We start from the raw sequence: 22,636 nt of genomic DNA, 5'->3' as shown, positions 1-22,636 counted from the left end.
TTAATGTAAATGGTTTTTAATGCTGTATAAGTTTCTGTCTTAACAAAAAACTACAAGTTATGATGATGAGTGTCTTAGTACTTAATGATGATGACTGTATGAGCACTTTTGTTTATAATACTGAAGTTGACTTATGTGAGGATGAGTTTTTTTCTTCAGGGCTTGTCTGTGGCACATCTGGCTTGTGAAAAAAAGAGTCATAGGAACTTGAGCTTTGTGTGTTTTTATCACAGTATGTTTGCATTTGTCTATTTGGCACTTCACGTGTTAGTAGCTTTATGGTAGTATGGCTTTGCTCCCTCTCTGTCAAAAGGCTTTCATGTTCACTTGTGGCAGGGACTTCAGTCACAGGCCCATTCTAGGGGGCCTTACTTGTCTGACTGGACTAGAGCTTTGGCCTTTTATTTTAATGGCTTTGTACTCTGCTTATTGATGCAGACCTGTCCACTTGCTGCTCTCACTCTCTTTTTCTAACAATGCATTTGTACTGGTGACATTTGTCCTGTGTCTGAAAACTTCTGAGGGGTTCTCACAGCATATTCTGGTTAGCATTGAGAAATGAGGCCTTGAAGCATGCACTTGGAGAAGGACATGCTAATTTAATGGTTATATTACCGCACCCCAATTTTTCTGTATGTATTTAACGCATATTATATGAACATATCTGGATATGATTTCATGTAGCTGGAAGAGGCAAACATCCAGTTTGTTGTACAGAAAATGGACAAGAGAACTTAGCAGAGGTGAAAAATTTGCTAGGATTTTTCTTTTGATCAAAATTCTAAAATGTTAAATTTTTGTAAAAAAGGCAATGTAACCCTGAGTAAACCCTTGAAAAAACTATGGGCAGATTCACAGCATGAAAGCTTCTACTTCTGACATTTGATAAAGCTAAAAGGGAATGACTGAAATCTTGTTTACAAAAGCCACCTTATTACTCACTGCCTATTGACATTGCATGCAATGAAACTTAAGAAAAAAGGTTTTATTTTGCTAAGGAAGGAAGTTATTAACTGCTGTTTTGTCTATTGATAATGTTTTCTGTCTTTATTTTGATATAATTCATTTAAGCAGATTCCTTATTACGAATTGTTCACATAAACTGTATTTCTTATCTGTAGTTTTTCCTGCTTCAAGTTCTCCTCAAAGGAGTGTTGATCAAAGAAGTACAACTTCAGCTGCTTCTGGTCCTGTAGGCATAGTAACTGTTGTCAATGGTGAACCAAACAGTCTGGCATCTGCTCCCTATCCTCCTGATTCCCTGGTTTCTCAAAATGAGAGTGAAGAGGATGAAAATCTAAATCCAACAGAAAAGCTTCAGTAAAAGTTCTTTAATTTTTTTTCAGTGTTTGCTTTAGTAATTTGGAGTGTTACTTTTTTTAATAAGTTTTGTGTTAAGTAACTGTTTTCATTTTTCAGCTACCTAATTTAGTATTAAAGATTACTTAGTAAGCAATCTAATACAGTTAACTGAGTTCAGAGCTTTTCAAATGTAAAATTCATATAGCTTGAAAACTGGCAATAAACTCTAAGAACTTTAGAGTACCTATATTCTTTTGAACTCTATGTTGATTAGCATGATATAGCGAAACAGATTAAGTACTCATTTTTTCCTCCTCAGGAAGCTGAATGAGGTTCGTAAGAGACTGAATGAGTTACGTGAGTTAGTTCACTACTATGAGCAGACGTCTGATATGATGGCAGATGCTGTGAATGAAAACACTAAGGAGGAGGAAGAAACAGAAGAATCAGAAAGTGATTCCGAACATGAGGATCCACAGCCTGTTACAAATATTAGGTTGTTGTATTTTTTGTTATCCAAAGTCTTTATAGCCGAGTTGTTGCTTCAGGAAACCTGTAGTATTTTATTTGAGTCAATCAGAAGTAACTTAAATCTGTGCTTATTACATTAACAAAATTACAGATTTTTTCATTTGAGGTAACTGTTACACAGATATTCAATAATTATCTAATCCTTGGTGTTTTATTTATTTAGATTAGCATGAACATTTAGGAAATTGCTGTAAGACTTCAAAAATATGTAATTCCTTTGGCTTTAAGTACTGAATTATGTGTTTGAAATTTCAGTAGAAGATTACAGTCCTAGACTAGAGAATTGGAGTAATTAATTTCTTCGCCTGGTAGAAATGAACAGTCACTTAGCTATGCATCATATGAAGCTTTTATAATGTAGACATATACCTGTAAGACCTAATGTATTGTTGCAGATCTAGCAGGGGATAATTTAAAGCTGCTTTGATTGTTTTAAAAAAAAGTAATCTGTTGGTGAGATGAATATGGAAAACCTCCCAAAGTCTGGATGGGTTTTATATGGGGTTGAAGTTTGTTTGTTTGGGGGTTTTTGTTGGGTTTTTTTAGGGGGAGGGGCCAGAACACCTATTCCTAAAAAAGGTAGGTAGAAAAAGACTTAAATAAAATTGTATCCATTCTAGTTTTTAAAAAGTTAACATGAGTAATTTATTTCACTCTAGAAACCCTCAAGGAATCAGTAGTTGGAGTGAAATAAATAGCAACTCAAATGTACAGTGTGGAACTAATAACAGAGATGGAAGACATCTTAATACAGACTGTGAAATAAACAACCGATCTGCTGCTAATATAAGAACTCTAAACATGTCTTCTGCTTTAGGTATGTTCTGAAATCTTCCAGTAATTTTACTTCTTAGTGCAAATAACTCTGATAACTGCACAGAGTTTGGGAGATCCTTGTTTGATGCACAGAATATTCAAGAGCGTTATCATTAAGCTAATATTTTTCTAATGCCCATTAATTACAGTGGACTTCAATGTGTCTTTCTTTGGTGTTGTTTGGTTTCCTCCTCTCCCTCTTTCCAGACTGTCATAATAGGGAGAATGACAAACACGTCGATCTACCCCAAGGTGAAGATGATGAAGTGGAAGATCGAGTTAGTGAAGATTCCATGTCTAGTCACAGAAGTAGCCTGGGTGATGTGGCTGGAGATGCCGAGTTTGAGCAGAAGATCAATAGGCTTATAGCTGCAAAACAGAAGCTTAGACAGTTACAAAACCTTGCTGCTATGGTGCAGGTATGTTACAAATACAAACTTGTGCACAAAAACTTAGCATTCATTGTTTTGTGTTGTCTGTACTTTCTAATAGGGAAAAACTACTTAATGCAACATTTAAAACACTTATTTGTAGTCTAGGGAAAAAGGGATACTGTTTGATTTTCATGATTTCAAAGGTGCTACTTCTGGAGTTAAATTCAGGGATTTTCTTGGAGGATGCTAGCCTAAGAAAACAGTGGTCTTTATATTTAACCTTAGCACTGGATTACAAAATACAAACCAAGAAGTAGATAAGTATTATTTTTTTAAATATTAGACATTTTTAAGATTATACTGAGCATTCAACTTGTTTAGGTTTTTGAGCCCTAGGTTTTACAACGTTTGATCAATGAGGAACATTTTTCATTAAAATATTTGGACGTTGCAATGAGTTTGACTTGCAGTATTTTGGTTTGGAGGCAGTGGTTTTATTTATTTTGAGAGTTTTGAGGGCCAGCTCTAAGTTGCAAGTGTTTTTAATTTAGAATATCTCATGCTAATTTAGTGTTGTTAGTAGAATAATGTCATGGATCTACTGTCCCTTCAGAATGCTCACATTTGATCACCATCTGCTGTAATGTCTGCATACTGGATACACAGAGGTGTATCAGAAATGAAAAGGCTTTGTGTGAGGACTTTAAAATCAAGCTCAGTTGGAATCTATATTTTACAATAGCAAGAGTATAAACACAAATTTGTTATTTTAAGATAATACTCCTGGATTATTTCTCAGCATCTAGATCAGTGTTGTTTTTATCATCACTATAGAGATGCTAACTGTGCAGTGGTGTAAATCTGAATTAGAGATGATTCAGCAGCTTCCTTGATAAAAAGACTAATTAATGGCATATCTTCACTCATATTTCCAAGGCTTGTTATGTGTATGTAACCTCAGCAAAGATAACCGTAGGTTTGTGAGCTGTGTCATTCTTGGTCACCAGTGGTCTCTCCTGTTCAGCAGAGTCTTTATGAAGAATGATTACATTGGGAAACAAAAGCAGCAGTGGCTACAGCTTTCATATTTTCAGTTTAAGAACTGAAAATACAGAAATTATGAAAAAAATAAAAGCAGAATAGAAAACCAGTAGGACTTCCTCCAAAATATTTCAGATTTAGTTTTCAAGAGTAGTATTGTTATTGTTAATAATAATATTTAAGTTCACTGATTGCAGTAAATAGGCAGTGTTGTTCACCTCAATCTCCTTCTGTTCCTCCTTGGTCTTTCTTCATATGTTTGTATGTTTCTGTCCACTGAGTCACAGGCAAGTGGTTTATGCTTCAAGAATGAGACAAATTATTTACATTTAGAGTGGAAGTTTCAGTAGTTGAGGTTGAGTTAAGTAACTTTAAATTCTCTCATTAACTCAGTTTATCTTAAAGTCATGCTGCCATGTTGATAATGACTTCTCAGTTCTTGGTTTGTACTAAAGATAAAGTTATTCAGACTGATTAGTTTTGAAAACATCAAACCAGACAAACTTGAGAAACTAGCTATGTTACATTTTTTCTGTATCAACTTAAAAATAGTCTAATTGCCTTTCTGACATCCTTTTAGGATGATGATCCAGAGCCTCAAGGAGCAGTTGCAAATGCGTCTAATATTGGTGACTTGTTGGGTGAGGTGGAAGAGACAAAGCAACAACCAAACAATGTCCGAGCAAGTTCCAACAAGTTAAAAAAAGATGTGCGACTGAATGAAAAAGCAAGGTAAGCCTTTGTCAGATGGTAGAGCTGTGCTTTAGGCAACTTTTTGCCAAGTAACACGTGGATAACTTATTTACACAGAGAGAAGTTCTATGAAGCTAAACTTCAGCAGCAGCAACGGGAGCTTAAGCAGTTACAAGAAGAAAGAAGAAAACTGTTTGAAATCCAAGAAAAAATTCAAGTGTTACAGAAAGCTTGTCCTGACCTTCAAGTAGGTGGAATGTGTTTCTTTGCTGTCTTAAGGTGTTGAGCAAAGAAACAAAAAATACCTTGCTCACCCTTTTGTCGCCATGAAAATTGGAAAAAACTTAAAATTGGTGATGCTTGTATACTATAAGCAGGTGGATTTTTAAACCTAGAGTTCTGCTTATATCATTCACTTTGCAATGGTTCTTGTTCAGTGGTTAATTTCACTGTGGTTTGTCTTCAAATCCTTGACGGAGTCTTCAAAGATACAGAACCTTCTGTCTTAATTTTAGCCTGAAATATGTCTGTCCATACTGGTAAGTCACTGCTTCTTTACTTCTCTTAGTAGTCATTTGCTGGTATTTTGGAGCAATGCTGTGTCTTGTATGCGTGATCAACTCTTCATTGCATTTTAACTTAACTCTACAGGGCTTTACTATTTTTCATGGTCTTTGAAGATTAACTTCTTTCTGTGAACTGAGCAGTAAATTATCAATTCTTTTCATCTAGAACATTATATAATAATACATAAGTTTTGTTGATTCCCAGGTAACTTTTGAAATAAATAATATTAAGCCTTGATTCAAAAATCGTTTTCCTAGGATTTTTCTAATCTCATAAAGGACTTAACTATGTTGGGTTTTAACTGCAGGTAAGTTTTAGAAAGCTATTATATTCTAATTTGCCATTTTGCTTTCTCTTTCAGTTGTCAGCTGGCCTGGGTAACTGCCCAGCAAATAGACAGACTTCACAAGCAACATCAACTCCAGCCACGAATGAGTGTAACACAGCTGGCAAGCCTTTATTTGAGTGTGATGAATCATTACCAATAGGCAGTGAGGTATTTCATACTTGATATGCAGTGACTTTTAAAGGGTTTAGAAAGATGTTACAGGTTGCTTGCACGCATTTTAAGTAGCTGGCCTGGGGAGTGGAGTAGTAGCTATTATAACAAAGCATGTATCATTTCTTTATTTTGTTTCTCGAAAAAAGGAAATACTGACTTGAACAGGCAAGACATTCTCCCCAAAATATAGCAATTGTTACTAAATATTAATGTGAAAGTTGAATTAATTTTGAATTTTTATCTTGAACATTTGATATTGTATACTATAGGCAGGTCATCCTTCGAGAAAATGATGAAAGTATTTGTTGAAACCTAATTTATCTTTGTGTCTTTCTTCACTTTTTCCCCTGAAATTGTCTTTGATATTGATCTGGATATTACTTATTCTTTCCTGAAATTATGCTAGCATTATATTCTAATTCTTCCATTTTACTGCAAGCAGTTATGGTCTGAGATGAGAAGACATGAGATTTTAAGAGAAGAATTGCGACAGAGAAGAAAGCAACTTGAAGCTTTAATGGCTGAAGATCAGAGAAGGAGAGAGCTTGCAGAAACAATATCTACTGTTGCTGCATCTGTTAAAAGTGAAGGGTCAGAAGCTCAGTGTACTCCACGGCAGAGCAGGACTGAAAAGTAAGAGCACAAGTTAATCTGTATTCATCCATGGGTGCTTCCATTTTTTAGTAGGATTTCAGTATTGGGGGCCGTTTCCTGGGTTCATCTGACCACTGAATGTGATGATTTAACAGAGCAGGAAATTAATTTCTTGGTTTGTGAGGTGACTTACTTAGCAACTTGCCAGTTTAATGGGTTTTCCCAGCATATTTAGTCTCTTCTGTTCCACCAGTGGGGAAAAGAAACAGCTAAGAAGAAGAAATTGCATGGAAAATGCCAAATTATCAGAGTAGGTTTTTTTTCATCTTTACCCATTTTATAGCATAGTAGAGTAATACAGACAGTAATTTCATTTCCAATACAGACAGTAATTTCATTTATCTGTCCCAGTATTAGAAGCAGAATGCAAGTTTGCATTGGTGAGAATCACAGAATCAACTGGGTTGGAAAAGACCTTGAAGATCGAGTCCAACCTTTGACCTGATACCACCTTGACAACGAGACCATGGCACTGAGTTCCACATCCTTAAATGCCTCAAGGGACAATGACTCAACCACCTCCCTGGACAGCCCATTCCAATGTCCAGTCAATCACTAATGTCCAGCCTAAACCCCCCTGACTCAGCTTAACATTGTCCTATGTCCTGTCACTGGTTGCCTTGGAGATGAGGCTGACTCTCCACCTGGCTACCCCCTGCTATCAAGCAGTTGTAGAGAGCAATATGGTCTCCCCTAAAACTCCTCCAGGCTAAGCAACCCCAGCTCCTTCAGCCACTTCTCATTGGACTTGTGTTCCAGTCTCTTCACCAGCCTTGTTGCCCTTCTCGGGATGTGCTCCAGCATCTCAACATCCTTTCTAAATTGCAGGGCCCAGAACTGGACACGGCCCTCAAGGTGCAGCCTAACCTATGCCAAGTACAGGGGAAGAGTGACCTCCCTGGTCTTGCTGGCCATGCTCTTCCTGATATAGGCAAGGTTGTTAATGGTCTTCTTGGCCATGTGGGCACACTACTGACTCATGTTCAGAACAGTTCAATTCTTTTTGGTGCAGCTTGATTAATTGCAGATAGACTTGCAATTGGCAACAGATTGTTTTAATAATTAGTCATAAAATTGAAAAAAAATACTCTTTTTCCAAACACCCCTTTTCTCCCTGACCCTGCAATGTTCACTAGGACAATGGCTACCTGGGGAGGTTCTACCCAGTGTGCCCTAGAGGAAGAAAATGGAGATGAAGATGGTTATCTCTCTGATGGAGCTGGTCAGGCAGAAGAAGAGGAAGAAGATGCATCAAGTTTGAATGACAGTTTCTCTGTTTATCCCAATAACAACATACCAGAAAATGCCTATTTTGGTAAAGGAAACAAAGATAGGTTAGTAACCTTATTTGTTGGTCTGTTGCTTGTCTGAGTATTTGGAAGAGGGTGGAAGAAGCATTATATTAACTACAAGGCATCCTCACAGCAAATAAAAACTCTTTCTGCTTGTTAGTGGCAGTTTCTTGTCTGAGTTTTTGTAGCTGCAATGTGTATAACTGACTTGGTGATTTCTTTTGTTTTCAGTCTTATTAAAAATCTGCCATTGAGCTCTCCAGTTGTGTGGTAGTGGCTTCTGATGTTCCTGTTTATTTTTAATCAGCTAAAAAGATAGTCACATGTGTGATATTTTTGCTGTGATCAGTCTCTTCAAAAATAGTAGTTCAAAGAATTAAACTAACTGAAATTTTTCCTTCTAAATTGCTGGCTTCTGTTGTTGTGAAAACTATTTCTTAATTATTGTGAATAATTTTAATTCTTGTTTACCTGATTGACTTCCTTCATAACATTTGTGTGATTAAATGAAAATACTGTGTTAAAAAGAATGTATATATCTGCAGTTATTTCTTCTGGTTTGGATACCAAAATGATTTTAGTAGACAGTGGGCTCATCAGGGGCTGGGCTTGTCAATGTATTGTGTTGGTCCCTTCTATTTTCATCGAGTGCATGTTATCAGTAATGGAAAATACTAAAAACAAGACCCAGACACATTCTTAGCCATTCCTTTTTTGACAGTCATAGTCAGGTGGGGATCTCCTGTTTCCATTTGTTTAGGATAATGTTGGATTGACAAAATGACATGTGTAAGCTGGCCTGTGCCATATGAGTTTTTGATGCACAACTCAAACATAATTTGAATAATGGAAGTATTATTAGTTGTTTGAATTATCTAATTTTGGTCTCATTCTTCAAATTTTCCCAACCCAGGTGGAAAAACTGCCGTCCCCTTTCAGCAGATGGAAATTATCGGCCAGTGTCTAAGGCCAGGCAACAGCAAAACATAAATATGCGGCGTCAGGAAAATTTTCGGTGGATGTCTGAGCTTTCCTATGTGGAAGAAAAGGAGCGATGGCAAGAGCAGATCAATCAATTGAAGAAACAGCATGAATTTAGTGTCAGCATTTGTCAAACTTTGATGCAGGATCAGCAGGTAGATATGAGGAACAGTTATTTTGCTGTTCTTATTTGCCTTTTATTCTCTTTCTAACTCTTTGTAGCACTAACTTCTGTTTTTTGTGATTGGTCACTGTTACATATTTTCTTTCCACAGACCCTCTCTTGCCTTCTGCAGACTTTGCTCACAGGCCCCTACAGCATGATGCCCAATAATGTTGCATCTTCACAAATACATCTCATTATGCATCAATTAAACCAGTGTTACACTCAACTGACTTGGCAGCAGAATAATGTCCAAAGGTTTGTTGACTCTATTAATGTTTAACTGTGGAATTTGAAATGCCTCAGTAGCAGGAACGTGGTTATGTGAATAAAAGATTACAGATATTGGTTAAATATGAGAATCTTGAACTGCTGATTTGATAAGGAGCTTTTGAAATTGTGTGCAGCATTTTTGGTTGTTGTCTTTTTCCCCCACAACCTCTTTAATACTTTTAAAAGTACTTTCCTAGTAATCTTCATTGAAGGGAACCAAAAGTTGGCAAAAATCTGTTGCAGTAGTTATTTTCTAATATGCTTTTGTGTCTGTAGTCTTCACTAGACTACCTGGCAAGATTCTGGATTCTAATGGTAATATACAGCAAAAAAGCATTTTGTCCTTTCTTAGTGTTTTCAGTTACAATTTGTGCTTCTTACATTCCATTCGGATGATGGAATGTAAGATTGCATGAAAGTTGAAGCTCTTCATCTCTGTTTTGTATTTGGAAAGTGATATATATGTGCTGTCCTCTTACAAAGTTTTTAAAATCAATTTTAACCTCAGTTCTGTAAATACTTTGTATATTTGATTGTTTCTGTTGAAGTTTTCAGCTTGCTTATTTCTTTAGTATGTAGTCATTTCTTTTGTTCTTACAAGGATGTTTAAACTGTGCATGCATTACCACTAGTACAGAGCAGTTGATTTTAAACCAACTCAGGATTAAATGTAATTTTTGTTTTGAGGTTTTTTTATGAGCTAAATAGAGCACTTCTTTACATACATTACATGGTGTAGGTAAAATAATATGAAGCTCAAAATACTTGAGTATAAATTTACAGTTTTCCCATAACATTCTTTTTTTTCTCCAAGTTGTTATTTTTTCTTATTTTCAAGGTTGAAACAAATGTTAAGTGATCTTATGCAGCAGCAAGAACAACAGTGTCAAGATAAACCATCAAGAAAGGAGAGAGGCAATAGTGCACCGCCACCTCCATCTCCTGTTTTCTGTCCATTCAACTACCCTCCACAACCTGTGAACCTCTTTAGTGTTCCAGGATTTACTAATTTTTCTTCCTTTGCTCCAGGTGAGTATTACTGTAGGTATGAAAAGTAATATGAATTTCAAAAATTTACATTTTCTCATTTAATTGAAATTATAATGTGAACTTAATGAAACTCAGTCACTTTTCCTTTATCTTGAAATGGTCTTAAGCAGAAGTTTACTATTTATTGCTGAATAATTGTGTATTTTTACTTCAGTATGAAGAGCAAGACTCTCTCAGTTTGAAGTTAGTTATACTTGAAAATACTCACTCCGTGTGAGGTTTCAAATCCAACATACAAAACGCAATGTTTGAAGCTTTTACATACCTTCAGCAATCATTTCATAGTTGAAATCAAGTTCTGAGTGAACCATGTAATTGGAAGGTGGCACTTGGTAATTATTTCTGTTTTTCTTAGAACTTCCAACACTGATGATTGTTTTAAATGCCTGGAAAAGGAGCATGTTAACCAGTTTTTGTTCCCATCAGAGTTATACAGTAACTGTTGACTTGGATACAGTATTCCTAATCTCTTTTTATAATCTACTTTTGCTGTTGGATTTGGAGGAAAAGAGTGTAGGTATTTTACTGTATAACTCAAAGTAAACAAAACTGTCTTAATATGTTACAGTCTTGTTAGGAAACCAGGAAATAGGCATAGACCTAGATTAGAACTTTCAAATTGCAAAGTCTGTTTTCTGTTTGAGAACATTTTAAAAATTACATGGAACCTACCCCAAAAAAACCAGTTACATTCAGTTTGCCACTTCCATAAAGATTCTGATGTTAAAATTGAAGTAGTATGAAACTATTACTTCTTTGGCTTTATAAGTACCTGAACCATTGGAATTTTCTTGTCAATTTGATGGTGATTGAAATATTGATATGATCTTCAGGCAGACAGAATTCTGCCTTTTTTTGGAACTGTTGTTATTTGGAGCTCTTTACTGGAGTTTCTTGAAGGACCTTGATCTCCACTGATGGGATTGTAGTATCCAGTAGTGTTCAAAGCCTTCACTAAAGATAAATTCTGATTGTTTACAGTGCTTTCAGGATGAAAACAGTTCTTGCTTACTTCCCCAATGTATTTTTGCTTCATAATTTCATGCTGCCACACAGTATGTCTCAAATTTGAATTTTACTACACAAATAAATGAGGTAATATCTTCTGACTCTCTTGTTTACTTTGTAGGTATTAACTGTAATCCAGTGTTTCCATCTGGTTTTGGAGATTTTGCCCATAATATTTCTCCACGCAGCAGTGAGCAGCAGGAGCAGCAGCATCCTCTAGAGCATAATACTTCTGGGAAAACAGAGTATATGGCATTCCCCAAACCCTTTGAAAGCAGTTCCTCTAATGGAGCAGATAAACAAAGGTATTGAATGTCAAAGTGCAGCTCTCCTTTAATAATTTCTCCTCCCTTTTCTGGGGCTTGTGGGAGATCATCATTCATAAGGGAATTTATTGTCATAGAATTACTATATGAGCTTGACTTTTCTAAAGTTCCAACTTAAATTTTTCCTTTTTTTTTTCTATAGTGTTCTGCTTTTCTATATATTAATTAATGTATCACATAATGAAAATTTTAAAATCAAATGCAATCTTGGAGTGGTTTTCTAACACTTTCTGTGGGTGGAGTAAGATTTTGTTTTTGTGGGCTTGTTTTGAAACTGAGTTGTTTGAATAATTAGAGGATATACTTTCAGTGAATTCTTATTTTTTTGTGCTACTGTAGATTGTACTAAATGTTGCTTTAAGAAATGTTTTGGCCTGTGATACAATTTGAGCACAGCAGTAGCTGCATAAATATATTCATGTTGAAACCAGGGATAGATAAATGGGAAGTTCCATTCTCCATTTGGAAGGGTTCTCTGGAGTTATTTATTTTTCAATATTCATTTGATGTCTAACTAACAAGGGCATATAATTTGCATTACAGATAATCTGTTTGCCTGGTAATACATGATGTTTCTATCTGAGAGATTAGGGTATGGTATATTGAGATTGGTCTGTGGATCTTTTTTTTTTTTTCTGACAGAAGGAGTCATAGACAACCTGAAGAGGAAACGGAAAAAAGATCGACTTGGCTTGATGATAGCCAAGAAATGAAGAAAGATGATCAGTCGCAGCTGAATGCAGGTTTTGCAGTTTCAGTACAAAATATTGCTTCTGGTCATAAAAATCAGTGTGATATGAACCGGAGAAGAGAGTTTGATGAAGAGTCTTTGGAGAGTTTCAGCAGCATGCCTGATCCAATAGACCCAACTACTGTGACAAAGGCATTTAGATCTAGGAAAGCATCAGCACAAGCAAGCCTGGCATCAAAAGATAAAACACCCAAATCAAAGAATAAGAGGAAGAGTTCTTCTCAGCTAAAAGGCAGAACTAAAAATGCTGGTAGGTTGTGAAGTAATCTTGGATACTGTGGCAAGCTTGGCTTAGATTATAATCATTACATTCCAGAGAACTTACTCTCCCTAAATAGTACGTATAATAATGAAAATGAGTTATTGAAATGACTTAATTTTATATAATACAACTGCATAAGGTTTTTTAGGATTTCAGTAAATAGAAAATAAAAACCAATTGAGAGGATCGTGAATGCAGATACGTACAGATTTAAAATAACAAGGAGAATCTTCTTCATTTTCTTCTTGTTCAAACTGGATTATTTGCTGAAAAAAAAAGCTTCATTAATATTGTGAAAAGAGAGGGACTGTACTAGTTAGTATAGTAGTACTGTTGGGGTTGGTGCGGATTTAGTACTACTATATGGCTTCAGTATACAGAGGAAGATTTTAGTATAGGAAACATCATTAGTATTTTGCATCTCTAAGAGTGCCCTTGAACAAATTTTCTAAAGTAATAAAACATTTTGTAAGCTGTTTCTTTATTTCTTCCTTTTTGTTTCCTCTCATTAGGTTATGAAAGTGCAAGTGCTTCTAGTGTGTGTGAGCCCTGCAAGAACAATAAAAGCAGACACTCTGATGACGTGGTTCATGCAAAGGTGTTCAGCAAAAGGAATCAGGAGCAATTGGAAAAAATAATTAAATACAGTAGATCTACAGAAATGTCTTCAGGTACTCTTTTCTAAATATTTAATTATTTTGTTAACTTAATGTGAGTAAGGGACCTTAGTTGCTAGTGTGTTATTTAAATGCAGTGTGTTTTGGCAGGAAGACAGGACTGTATATTTAGCATGTGGATTTTGCATTTTAATTTCTAATGATGCTGTAAATGTAAATTGTGTAAAAAGTTTTATATTAATTGCTTTTGGGCATTCTCTGTATATTTAATACTTGATTAAAGTAATTTAGAAACCTTTTACCATACAGAAAGCAAAAATATAGCCAACCGCACCCATTTGTTGGTGATTTTATGGAAAATAACTGTTAAACTGATGAAACTTTGCTTAATGTTTAAACTACATCTTGTACTGCGGACGTGTCTTCTTCCTATTTGTGCTTAAATGAGCTCCATCAAATATCATTCAAATTCAGTCTTTTAACGTCACATAAACCCTTACATTTTTGCCATCTGCACTGCTTTTCTTGTATCTAGATCATAAAAATTCTCTCTCCTGTGCCTTTTTTGGTTCTGCCATTATTTCTGTTTTGTTTAAGAGATGCGGAAATTTTAGTTGTTGTAGCACAATATAAAGCTTTGCCAGTGTAGCTATGTCCACACTAAGAGCTGTTTATTAGTGTACACAATAAACTTCGCTGGTCAAGTTCTCATTCTCACAGTAAGCAGCTCTGATGTGGTTTGGATGACTAAGCAGTCTTCCTCCTGCTGTTTTGTATAGACCCTGTCTTTATTTCTGGTGCACATTTTTGTGTTTATCACTGTCTATCCCCACTTTCCTACAGCGCATGCTAGGAGAATTCTGCAGCAGTCTAACAGAAATGCATGCATTGAAGCGCCAGGTAATGCATTCACTGCTTAGCTTCAACAAATGCTATTACTTTTTTTTTTCTTCTCTTACCTTTGGTCCTATAACTCACTGTTTAGCAGATGTTCAAGTTTAGTGCTATTGCAGCATCTTCCCTATAACCAAGACAAGAGAAGTAACCTTGAATGAACTGCAGTGTTACCAGCTGCTTTGAGTTACAGTTGTGGAGAATGTGGTTACCATGTTCTTGATTAGTAACAATTACAAATAGAAAAAATAGAAAATATGGAGGTAGATACTACATCAAAAAATTTATTTCAGTAGGCATTTTTAGTATGTTTAAAAGCTGCTATTACCTATTAGTAATGGGGGAGGGATGCAATTTGTGGTAACTTTTCAAAGGTTGGAAAAGCTTGCCTCTGCTTAAAAAACTGGTAAACTATTTGCAGATAATCAAATTGCACAGTAATGTTTGCTGTATTGGTAATAACTTCATTAACTTAAATATTAACAATTACACATCTGTTAAACTGAGTTTTCCAAATTTAACTGTTTCCATTCAGCACTTCCCAAATAATGCATGTAATAATTTGATTGTTCTGATGCAAGGATAATCCTTAATTTTCAAATGAATGGGAGATTTGTTAGGCAACACATTGTCTTATGTAATAGGGTTTAAGGGTAGGAGGTTTTTTGTGAACTTGGGAGTGATACTAGACATGTATAAGAATGTAGCATTTATGTTGGGAAAGAGTGGCTTTCTTGAATTTAGTGTGAAGTTTTCTTAATGCTGCTTATGTTGCAGAAGTATTGACTGCTTGTATTCTATAAACCTGAGACCTTTCACTATCTTTCTTGAAATGTCTTAAAACTCCATTTTCAGTGTTTAATATTTATGGTTCTGTGTGCAGTATTCTCTTTTATAAACAATACTTTCAAAAGGTATTGTTCAGAAGTGTAAAGAAAATTATTTTTACAATTACTCTATATTGTATTTTATATATTGAAGATTGCATAAGGTATAATTTAAGAATGTTTGCCCTTCAGGAAATTATTAAGCTTTATGAAAGCAGCTATATTAGGGAATCTGCAATGATTGAGACGTAATTCATATACCCAAAATTCATATACCCATTGCTTACCTGATAGCCTTTTAAATGGATGCCTGTCAAGGACTTAACAAGTTCCTTTATTTTTTTCTACAGAAACTGGTAGTGATCTTTCTATGTTTGAAGCTTTGCGAGACACAATTTATTCTGAAGTGGCAACTCTTATTTCTCAAAATGAGTCTCGTCCCCACTTTCTTATTGAACTTTTTCATGAGCTTCAGCTCCTAAATACAGATTATCTCAGGCAAAGGGCTCTATATGCTTTACAGGTATGCTCAGAATTTTTGATTTTGTATATGAATCAAGCAAACCTTAGATCTTTTTTTACAGCATAGATTATCTTTTCCAGGATATAGTGACCAGACATATATGTGAGAAAAATGAAAAAGGGAAGTGTTCAAAATCACTGAATTCTTCAACATGGGTGGCATCAAATTCTGAACTCACTCCTAGTGAAAGTCTTGCCTCTACAGATGATGTAAGTGTTGAAATTCAGAAGCTATTGGCAGCTTTTCCTGTATTTCAGTTTGCACACATGTATGCTTGTCTTGTGAAATATACTAGGGATTGAATTTTGTTTAAGTTAGTATTGACTTACACAGACTTTTCTAAGCAACTAGTGGCAAAAGAATCAACGCAAAAGTGATAAAATATGGTGGGACTCTCGGTACTGCAAATCAGGGATATGTCGGGGCGAATGAAACATGGAGAGGGATGTAAATTGGAAACTGATACATTCAGAAAGAGCCGAATTCCTCTCCTGGGTACGGTCAGGACAAGTACTGATCACGATTCTCCAAAATTTTTTGCTTATTTGTATTTAAGAAACCAATTACACCTCTGTACAGTTTCTTACATGTTTTGCACTTAAAGTATTTGAAGTAAGCATGGTACATTAACCTGATGGATTTATAACCTGAAAGTAGGATTATTCTCCAGTCTGGCAGTCTGATGACAAAGCCTGATACCACAGCAAGTCGCTGAAGAGAATTGCAGGCTTGTTCACTCATCTGTGAGAGTATGGTGTGTTCCTTCTTTGTATTCAGTTGTCTGGTATTTTTTAGGAAACTTTTGGCAAGAACTTTTCTACAGAAGCATGTCAAGAATGTGAACGACCTGATGCAGACAATGGCAGTACTTTGTCTACTTCTTCAAATTTTGAACCCTTTGCCACTGATGACCTTGGTGAGAATGATGTGACTTTGTGTTTTAAGTGTTCCTCCCTCCCTTCCTCCCTAAATGCCTGCAATTGTCTGCACTTTAGTACACTGTTATTTGATTTTTAGTGTGTAATTACATGTTTTGTAAGACAAAACATAAATAAATTAGCTAATTGTGAAACACAGAGTGTTTATCAAAGTGTGTAATAAAATATTGCAACTAGTTATATGTGGATTTCAAAACTTGGGGCCTTAAAGTCATTTTAATCATTGTTTATTTGTCTATCAATTGAAAACTTTTTGTTTAGATTAAAAAGTGTTTTTATTCTGAATATAGGCAACACAGTGATTCATTTAGATAAAGCTTTGTCTTGGATGAGGGAATATGAGCGTATGAAAGTTGAAGCTGAAAGTACCCTTGACTCTGAGGGCTGCTCTAGTAATTTTCAGGGTGCTTCTGCTGCTAAATTAGAAGGTATGCACCTATACATATATTTTGCTTAGTTTTAGAAAATAATTCTAGTAACTATCAAGCTAAATTGCTTTCCTCTTTCTTTGTATTGAAAACTTAGCAGTTTGAAAGGATATTTACATACTTAAGGAAATAAGATTTCTTTTGTAAAATAAATTTTTGAAAGTGATATTTCCTTAATAGTAATGTTGAATGTATTAAACGTACTACCTTTTTTTTCTTCGTTTTATTAAAACAAGGTCCAGGTACTGGTGAATGTCAGTCTGTGCCACAGTCAGGTGATGTTTCTGCAGTTCCATGTCCTCGTATAGATACTCAGCAGCTGGACCGGCAGATTAAAGCAATTATGAAAGAGGTCATTCCTTTTCTGAAGGTAAGGGGTCTTTATAATATGGCATGAATTAGAAGAGTAAGAAAAACACTTGTGTAATTGCACAGAAGAACATTATTTAAAATCTAAAACTTGCCTCTTAGAAACAGCTGCCGATAAATATGTGTTCAGTTACAAACTCTGCTGAAGATGAAGGAAGAATTAGTTGTTCCACAGAAAGATTCTGTGTAGTTTTTAACAGGAGAAATAAATGGTGAGGCTTCTAGATGTCATAGGGCAGATGGACTTGACATCAAAAGAATAGAGGTTGCTTGCTTTGGAGCTGGCAAAATTAAATATAGGAATGTTTGAGAATGTACTTCTGAAATATTTGGTGCCTTTTAGCAGACAGAACTGATATCACTGATTAAAACTGCTACATGTACAGTAATAGGGTATTTTTGAAGAATATCTCTGAGTAGTTGATTTTTAGCATTATTTTCTCCTGTTTACAAATATCTTTAAAGTTGCTGAAAACTTTTTAACTTCTGTGACTACAAAGAAGAAATGTTGTTCTTTAAAGAAGGAGAAATAGTCACAGTTCTTCTTTGCAAGGTTGGAGAGCAGAGATTTAGTTGCTTAAGGCATCTCCCTGTTCCTTTTTATGGTATGCACAGTGTATAAGCTTAGGTTTGTCTAATAAAGTATTTGGTGATAATAACTTTAAAAACTGTATATTGTTGACATTCCAGAGTCAGAGTGCCTGAAGACTTGTTCTTTATTTGAAATTTTAAGGCTGCATATAACAGTTGATGTCTTAATATACACTTAAATACACTTGTGTACGCAGCCACAATATATGAAGCTTCTTAGTTTGGCCAAACATTATAAGATGACAAGTACTCATGTACTAGAAAACTGAGGTAAATCTTCATGTGTTGTGACCAAGCAGTCATTCATGAAGTATGGTGTTTTTGAGATTGGTTAGGACTTTTTTGTCATGTGCTGTTCCTTCGGTGGACAGGTGGGTTTTTTTATAAATTAATTTCTGTATTTGGGTTGATGGCTAGTTTTTCTTTTGAAGTGGTAACAAAGCTCATTCTGTGATACTTGTGTAGGAACACATGGATGAAGTCTGCTCTTCTCAATTACTGACGTCAGTAAGACGTATGGTCTTGACTCTTACACAACAAAATGATGAAAGTAAAGAATTTGTGAAGTTCTTTCATAAGCAGCTTGGCAGTATACTTCAGGTTAGTAGTTTTTCAGTTCTGTTTTGCAGCACTCCAGTTGGCTAATGAGCCAACTTCTCTGAAGTTGGATTTTACACCTTGAATAGCCTAGCTGCTGTTCTCCCTCACCTTAGGTACAGTGACGAGGTATTACCTTTGTTCCTAAACAAATTATTTACTGCACAAAGAACATCTTTCCTGTCACAGCCATGTAGTGAGAAGTGTATCTCTGGCCTGTGATTGTCTTCAAGGAAGAGCTCTAGTGATGCTTTTCATGGACATCTTGTGTAAATTCCTGAAAATCTGTAGTTTGCACTTTTCATTCTTTTTTTTCTACAAGCATGGAGTTTAAATCATGTGCTTCTTAAGTTCTGTGTTATGTGACTAGAGATTCCATGTAAAATTTGTTTAGGACACTAAAACTTTTTTTAAAAATATGAGCTTGTGCATACGTAACTAATTTCAAGTTATTAGAAATATGAAAAATACTTAATCGTTAAAGCTTGAAAGCTTATTTCAGAAACTGAAGAATTATTTCTCTTCACAGGATTCACTGGCAAAATTTGCTGGTAGAAAATTAAAAGATTGTGGGGAGGATCTTCTTGTGGAGATCTCTGAAGTGTTATTCAATGAATTAGCCTTTTTTAAACTCATGCAAGACTTGGACAACAACAGTATTTCTGTAAAGCAGAGATGTAAACGAAAAATGGAAACCACTGAAGTAATGCAGTCTTATGCTAAAGAGGTTTGTTTTATTTTATTTTTGAAAAATGTAGCTTTTGGTAGATTGCTAAATATGTGTATTTTCTAAACTGGTTTGATTGCCTTATTTTATACCTTATATATATGTTTATTTATTTATTTTACAAGTTGCTGTGTAATCACAGTATTGCTTGTGTAGGAGTGTGAGCAGGTTTTAGTCAGTAAGGGCAAGTCCTGTGTTACAGATGAGGATCTGTTACAGATGTCTAATTGTATAGACTTTATTCATAATTCAGAGGAAATGTCTTAATGGTTTTATGTGAACATAGGAAGGAATTAACAAGTGTTGAAATCGTTTTAACACATGGGGCCATTGAGTAGTTTAACCCCAGTAGGCAGCTGAGCCTCTCACAGCCACTCAGTCCCCTCTTTGGGATGGGGAGACAAGCAGAAGGGTAAAACAGAGAACACGCCTGGGTTGAGATAAAGACAGTTGAATTGGTAAAGCGAAAGCAGAGGAAAACAAGGAATTCATTTACCACTTCCCATAGGCAGGCAGGTGTTCAGCGACCTTTAGGAGAGCAGGTCTCCATCACATGTAATAGTGATGTGGGAAGTCAAGCACCCTCACTTTGGATCTTCTCCTCTCCCTCCCTCTTCACCCTTCAGCTTTATATGCTGAGCATGATGCCATGTGGTGTGGAACATCCTGTGGTTAGTGAGGATCATCTTCCCTGGCTGTGTCCTCTTCCAAGTGCTCTGCACTCTCACCCCTTGCTTTTTAGGGTGGGGTACGGAGCAGAGGTCTTGACTCTGTGGAATGCTGTTTGGCAGTAATGAAAACATCCCTGTGCTGTCCACCCTGTGTTCAACACAAATCGAAAACACAGCCTCATACTACATACTATGAAGAAGTTTACTTCTATCCCAGTGTATTGGTTTTGCGTGGCCCCACTACGCCCAGCTTGGTATTTTGACATATTGGAGGTCCCAGTTCATTATCTCTCTAGTTTGCCTGCTGGTTTCCTTGCATCATCTTTAAAAAAATAAGAGTAAATCCTCTGAAGTTGTCATGTAGTTGGTTTGTTGGCGTATGCAGAAAGAATCAGTTTCTGGACTTGGTGTGTAAAATATATATAAGTTTTCAGAAATATTTGAGAGATATGTAAGACATTTTCTTGCTCTAAAAAGCAAGCTTTGGCTAGGTTTCACACCATTTACATTTTACTATTGCTTTTTTTGGGACCATAGCTGCGGGTTATTTTTAAGTTTACAAAACAAACAATGAACCAGATCATGTTCATGTATTTATGATTTGAGTGTCCTTTCAGCTTTCTTCTAGGAACACAGATACCAAAACATACCCTTAATTCATTTTTAAATGCCAGCAGAAGATATTTTTTGAACCTGTTATAAACTATAAAATCCTACAATTATTTTCAGGTGTTCCAGCAGCTATACTTCAAGATAGTAAATTTAGATATATCAATAGTATGTATGGTATGAGGGAGACTGTGGAGTGCCTTGTTAAGAGGCCAAAGGAACACTCTGAATCCCGAAAGATTTAGACATGACTTCCTGTTTGGTCTGAGGTTGCCCATTGGCAACTCAGAACAGGTATAAACCAACTCTATGTATCTTTGTTACCTAAAGAGTTGGTTTATACCTGCTATGAGAAAGCATGGAGCCAGCTTAGATTCAGCATTTCTTCTCTCCTTGATGACAGAATTAGGGTTAAGGTTAATGTCTGAACCTCTGCCACAGCAATGAGACAGATTCAACAAAGCCAGAGTTGAGCCAAAAGTGGTAGGTCCTGGTTACTTTGTACAGACCTGCACAATTATCTCTGTATGGTCTTTCACAGCCCTCAACTCTGGAATCCTGATGTAGACATATTTGATCTTGCTCGATTTTCTGACTCTCTTGAGTCCAGTAAAGTAACTGCTGAACACACTGCTCTTTGTCTTGATCAGAGTTAGAATCATGGAGTGGTTTGTGTTGGAAAGGACCTTAAAGATCATCTAGTTTCAAGCCCTCCTGCCATGATGTATCTAATTCTATGTGCTAGATATGATTCAACCACAGACTGTAGGATTAGCCCAATATAAACATAATTGTTTAAATAAGAAGGGTTAGCACAGATTTTTATTAATTGCAACTCTGAAATTTTGAAAACATCTGTGTGTACAAAAGTCCCTGTGGCTTCCTGCTGTTTTAAGATAGCAATTCTTAGTAAGATTAGCATTTCAGCCTGGCTTTCATGAAGCCATAGTTTGATTCAGTATTTCCAAGTTATTTCAGTTTAGAATTGAAGACAGTTTGTGTTTCTTCTAGGCAAAAAAAGGTCTCCAGGTGGATGTTTGTTCTTCTGTTGAAGATGTCGATGAGGACAAAGTATGTGTAAGCCTTTCACCTGTCTCTGTTCCTCACATAATTTCATAGGTTACTTAGTCTTACTGTTGTCTTTCATAGAAATCAAGTATCTGTAAGCAGCCCATTTTCCAGCCTTTAGAAATTTATTAATCTCCTTTCTGTTATTTTCAGTCATTTGTTTTATCAAAGTTACAAAGTAAATTATAATTTGCATTTCTAAGGACAGCTTAACTATTTATAGCAGTTAACATTTTCTTTTTTAATGGTATGGAATAAGTTAATTTACTTTCCATCTTCAGGAGAAGGTTGATGTTCTGAATTGGGACATGTGGTATTGAAGGTCTCAGAGTCCAAGCCTGACTGTGCTCTGAGTATGAAATGTTAGTGCTCAGAATTTGTCCCTTTTCTTTTCAAGTTTCTTTTGAAAACCGCTGATATCATTGGGGAAATGTGTTGTGCATGAAGTTTTAAATGGTCTGCTGGAATGTTCAGCTTTCCCCAAAGGAATGATACAGGTGTATATGTACCAAGCAGAATGTCAATTGTTATCCTAAATGGATATGGGTATAGGAGTAGGCATGTATGGGAGTGGAGTCAGTGTGCTTTCTTCTAGGGCTTAGAGCTTCTGTCACACTGCATTGGAACTAAAAGTAGAAAGCTGTACATCACTTGTTATGGTTGCTGTAGTGTAGAAAAGTCCTTTCAACATTTGGAGCCAAACTCAGGGCTTTACTTGAGGTTCACATAGGAATGCAAAATTTTCTCCTTCAGCATATTTAGCAAATCATTCAACAAGGGAGACTGCTGAGGAGATATTGCTAAAGAAAAGAGAAGCTGCAGTGAGGAATATTTTTACTCCTCATTTAGGAGGAGCAGGGAAGTTGCTGCAAGGTAATAATACAGTTGTGTCTGTCTTCTTGATAATGACAAATCTAATTGAAAGGGTTTTTTAAGCTAGCATGCTGATCAATGTCAGCCTTTGCAGATAATGACATACTCAATAGTTATGAGGTCCTTGAAAGCTGTGTCTGAACAGGGCCATGTTCTGATGCTCTGTTCAGGAGTATTGTTCTGCTGTATTCATTTCAAGGCTGTAAGGACTACTTAAACTACTTAGATTTTTAGTAGATACTTTTAAACTTCTGAGAAACAACACCTTTATGCAGAAACCTTAGTGTAGTCTTTAGATAAACATGAAATTGCACAGTA

General features: G+C 35.8%; 1 protein-coding gene across 26 annotated transcripts in view; it reads left to right on the top strand.

Annotated features, from left to right (window-relative positions):
* PCM1 (pericentriolar material 1) overlaps positions 1–22,636 on the top strand; it is a 40,717-nt gene that overhangs the window by 12,769 nt on the left and 5,312 nt on the right. For 9 of the 26 annotated variants that reach the window (XR_009486245.1, XM_059844688.1, XM_059844687.1 and 6 more), the window contains 24 exons: positions 1,122–1,320; positions 1,622–1,798; positions 2,493–2,650; positions 2,857–3,068; positions 4,645–4,796; positions 4,875–5,004; positions 5,686–5,820; positions 6,266–6,459; positions 7,617–7,814; positions 8,686–8,908; positions 9,029–9,174; positions 10,028–10,218; positions 11,369–11,552; positions 12,216–12,574; positions 13,099–13,257; positions 14,047–14,103; positions 15,275–15,447; positions 15,528–15,656; positions 16,243–16,363; positions 16,676–16,813; positions 17,050–17,183; positions 18,239–18,373; positions 18,900–19,097; positions 21,389–21,448. Coding sequence is in view for 25 of the 26 variants with exons in the window: in XM_059844688.1 (XP_059700671.1) it covers positions 1,122–1,320; positions 1,622–1,798; positions 2,493–2,650; positions 2,857–3,068; positions 4,645–4,796; positions 4,875–5,004; positions 5,686–5,820; positions 6,266–6,459; positions 7,617–7,814; positions 8,686–8,908; positions 9,029–9,174; positions 10,028–10,218; positions 11,369–11,552; positions 12,216–12,574; positions 13,099–13,257; positions 14,047–14,103; positions 15,275–15,447; positions 15,528–15,656; positions 16,243–16,363; positions 16,676–16,813; positions 17,050–17,183; positions 18,239–18,373; positions 18,900–19,097; positions 21,389–21,448 (3,962 nt within the window). In the remaining variant the exon portion in view is untranslated. The remainder of the gene's footprint in view (positions 1–1,121; positions 1,321–1,621; positions 1,799–2,492; positions 2,651–2,856; positions 3,069–4,644; positions 4,797–4,874; positions 5,005–5,685; positions 5,821–6,265; positions 6,460–7,616; positions 7,815–8,685; positions 8,909–9,028; positions 9,175–10,027; positions 10,219–11,368; positions 11,553–12,215; positions 12,575–13,098; positions 13,258–14,046; positions 14,104–15,274; positions 15,448–15,527; positions 15,657–16,242; positions 16,364–16,675; positions 16,814–17,049; positions 17,184–18,238; positions 18,374–18,899; positions 19,098–21,388; positions 21,449–22,636) is intronic. The other 17 variants (XM_059844711.1, XM_059844709.1, XM_059844698.1 and 14 more) reach the window with 13 other exon arrangements.

Source organism: Haemorhous mexicanus, chromosome 4 (assembly GCF_027477595.1).
Source record: "Haemorhous mexicanus isolate bHaeMex1 chromosome 4, bHaeMex1.pri, whole genome shotgun sequence".
Lineage (NCBI taxonomy): Eukaryota > Metazoa > Chordata > Aves > Passeriformes > Fringillidae > Haemorhous > Haemorhous mexicanus.
This window is presented reverse-complemented; position numbering and strand designations above follow the sequence as displayed.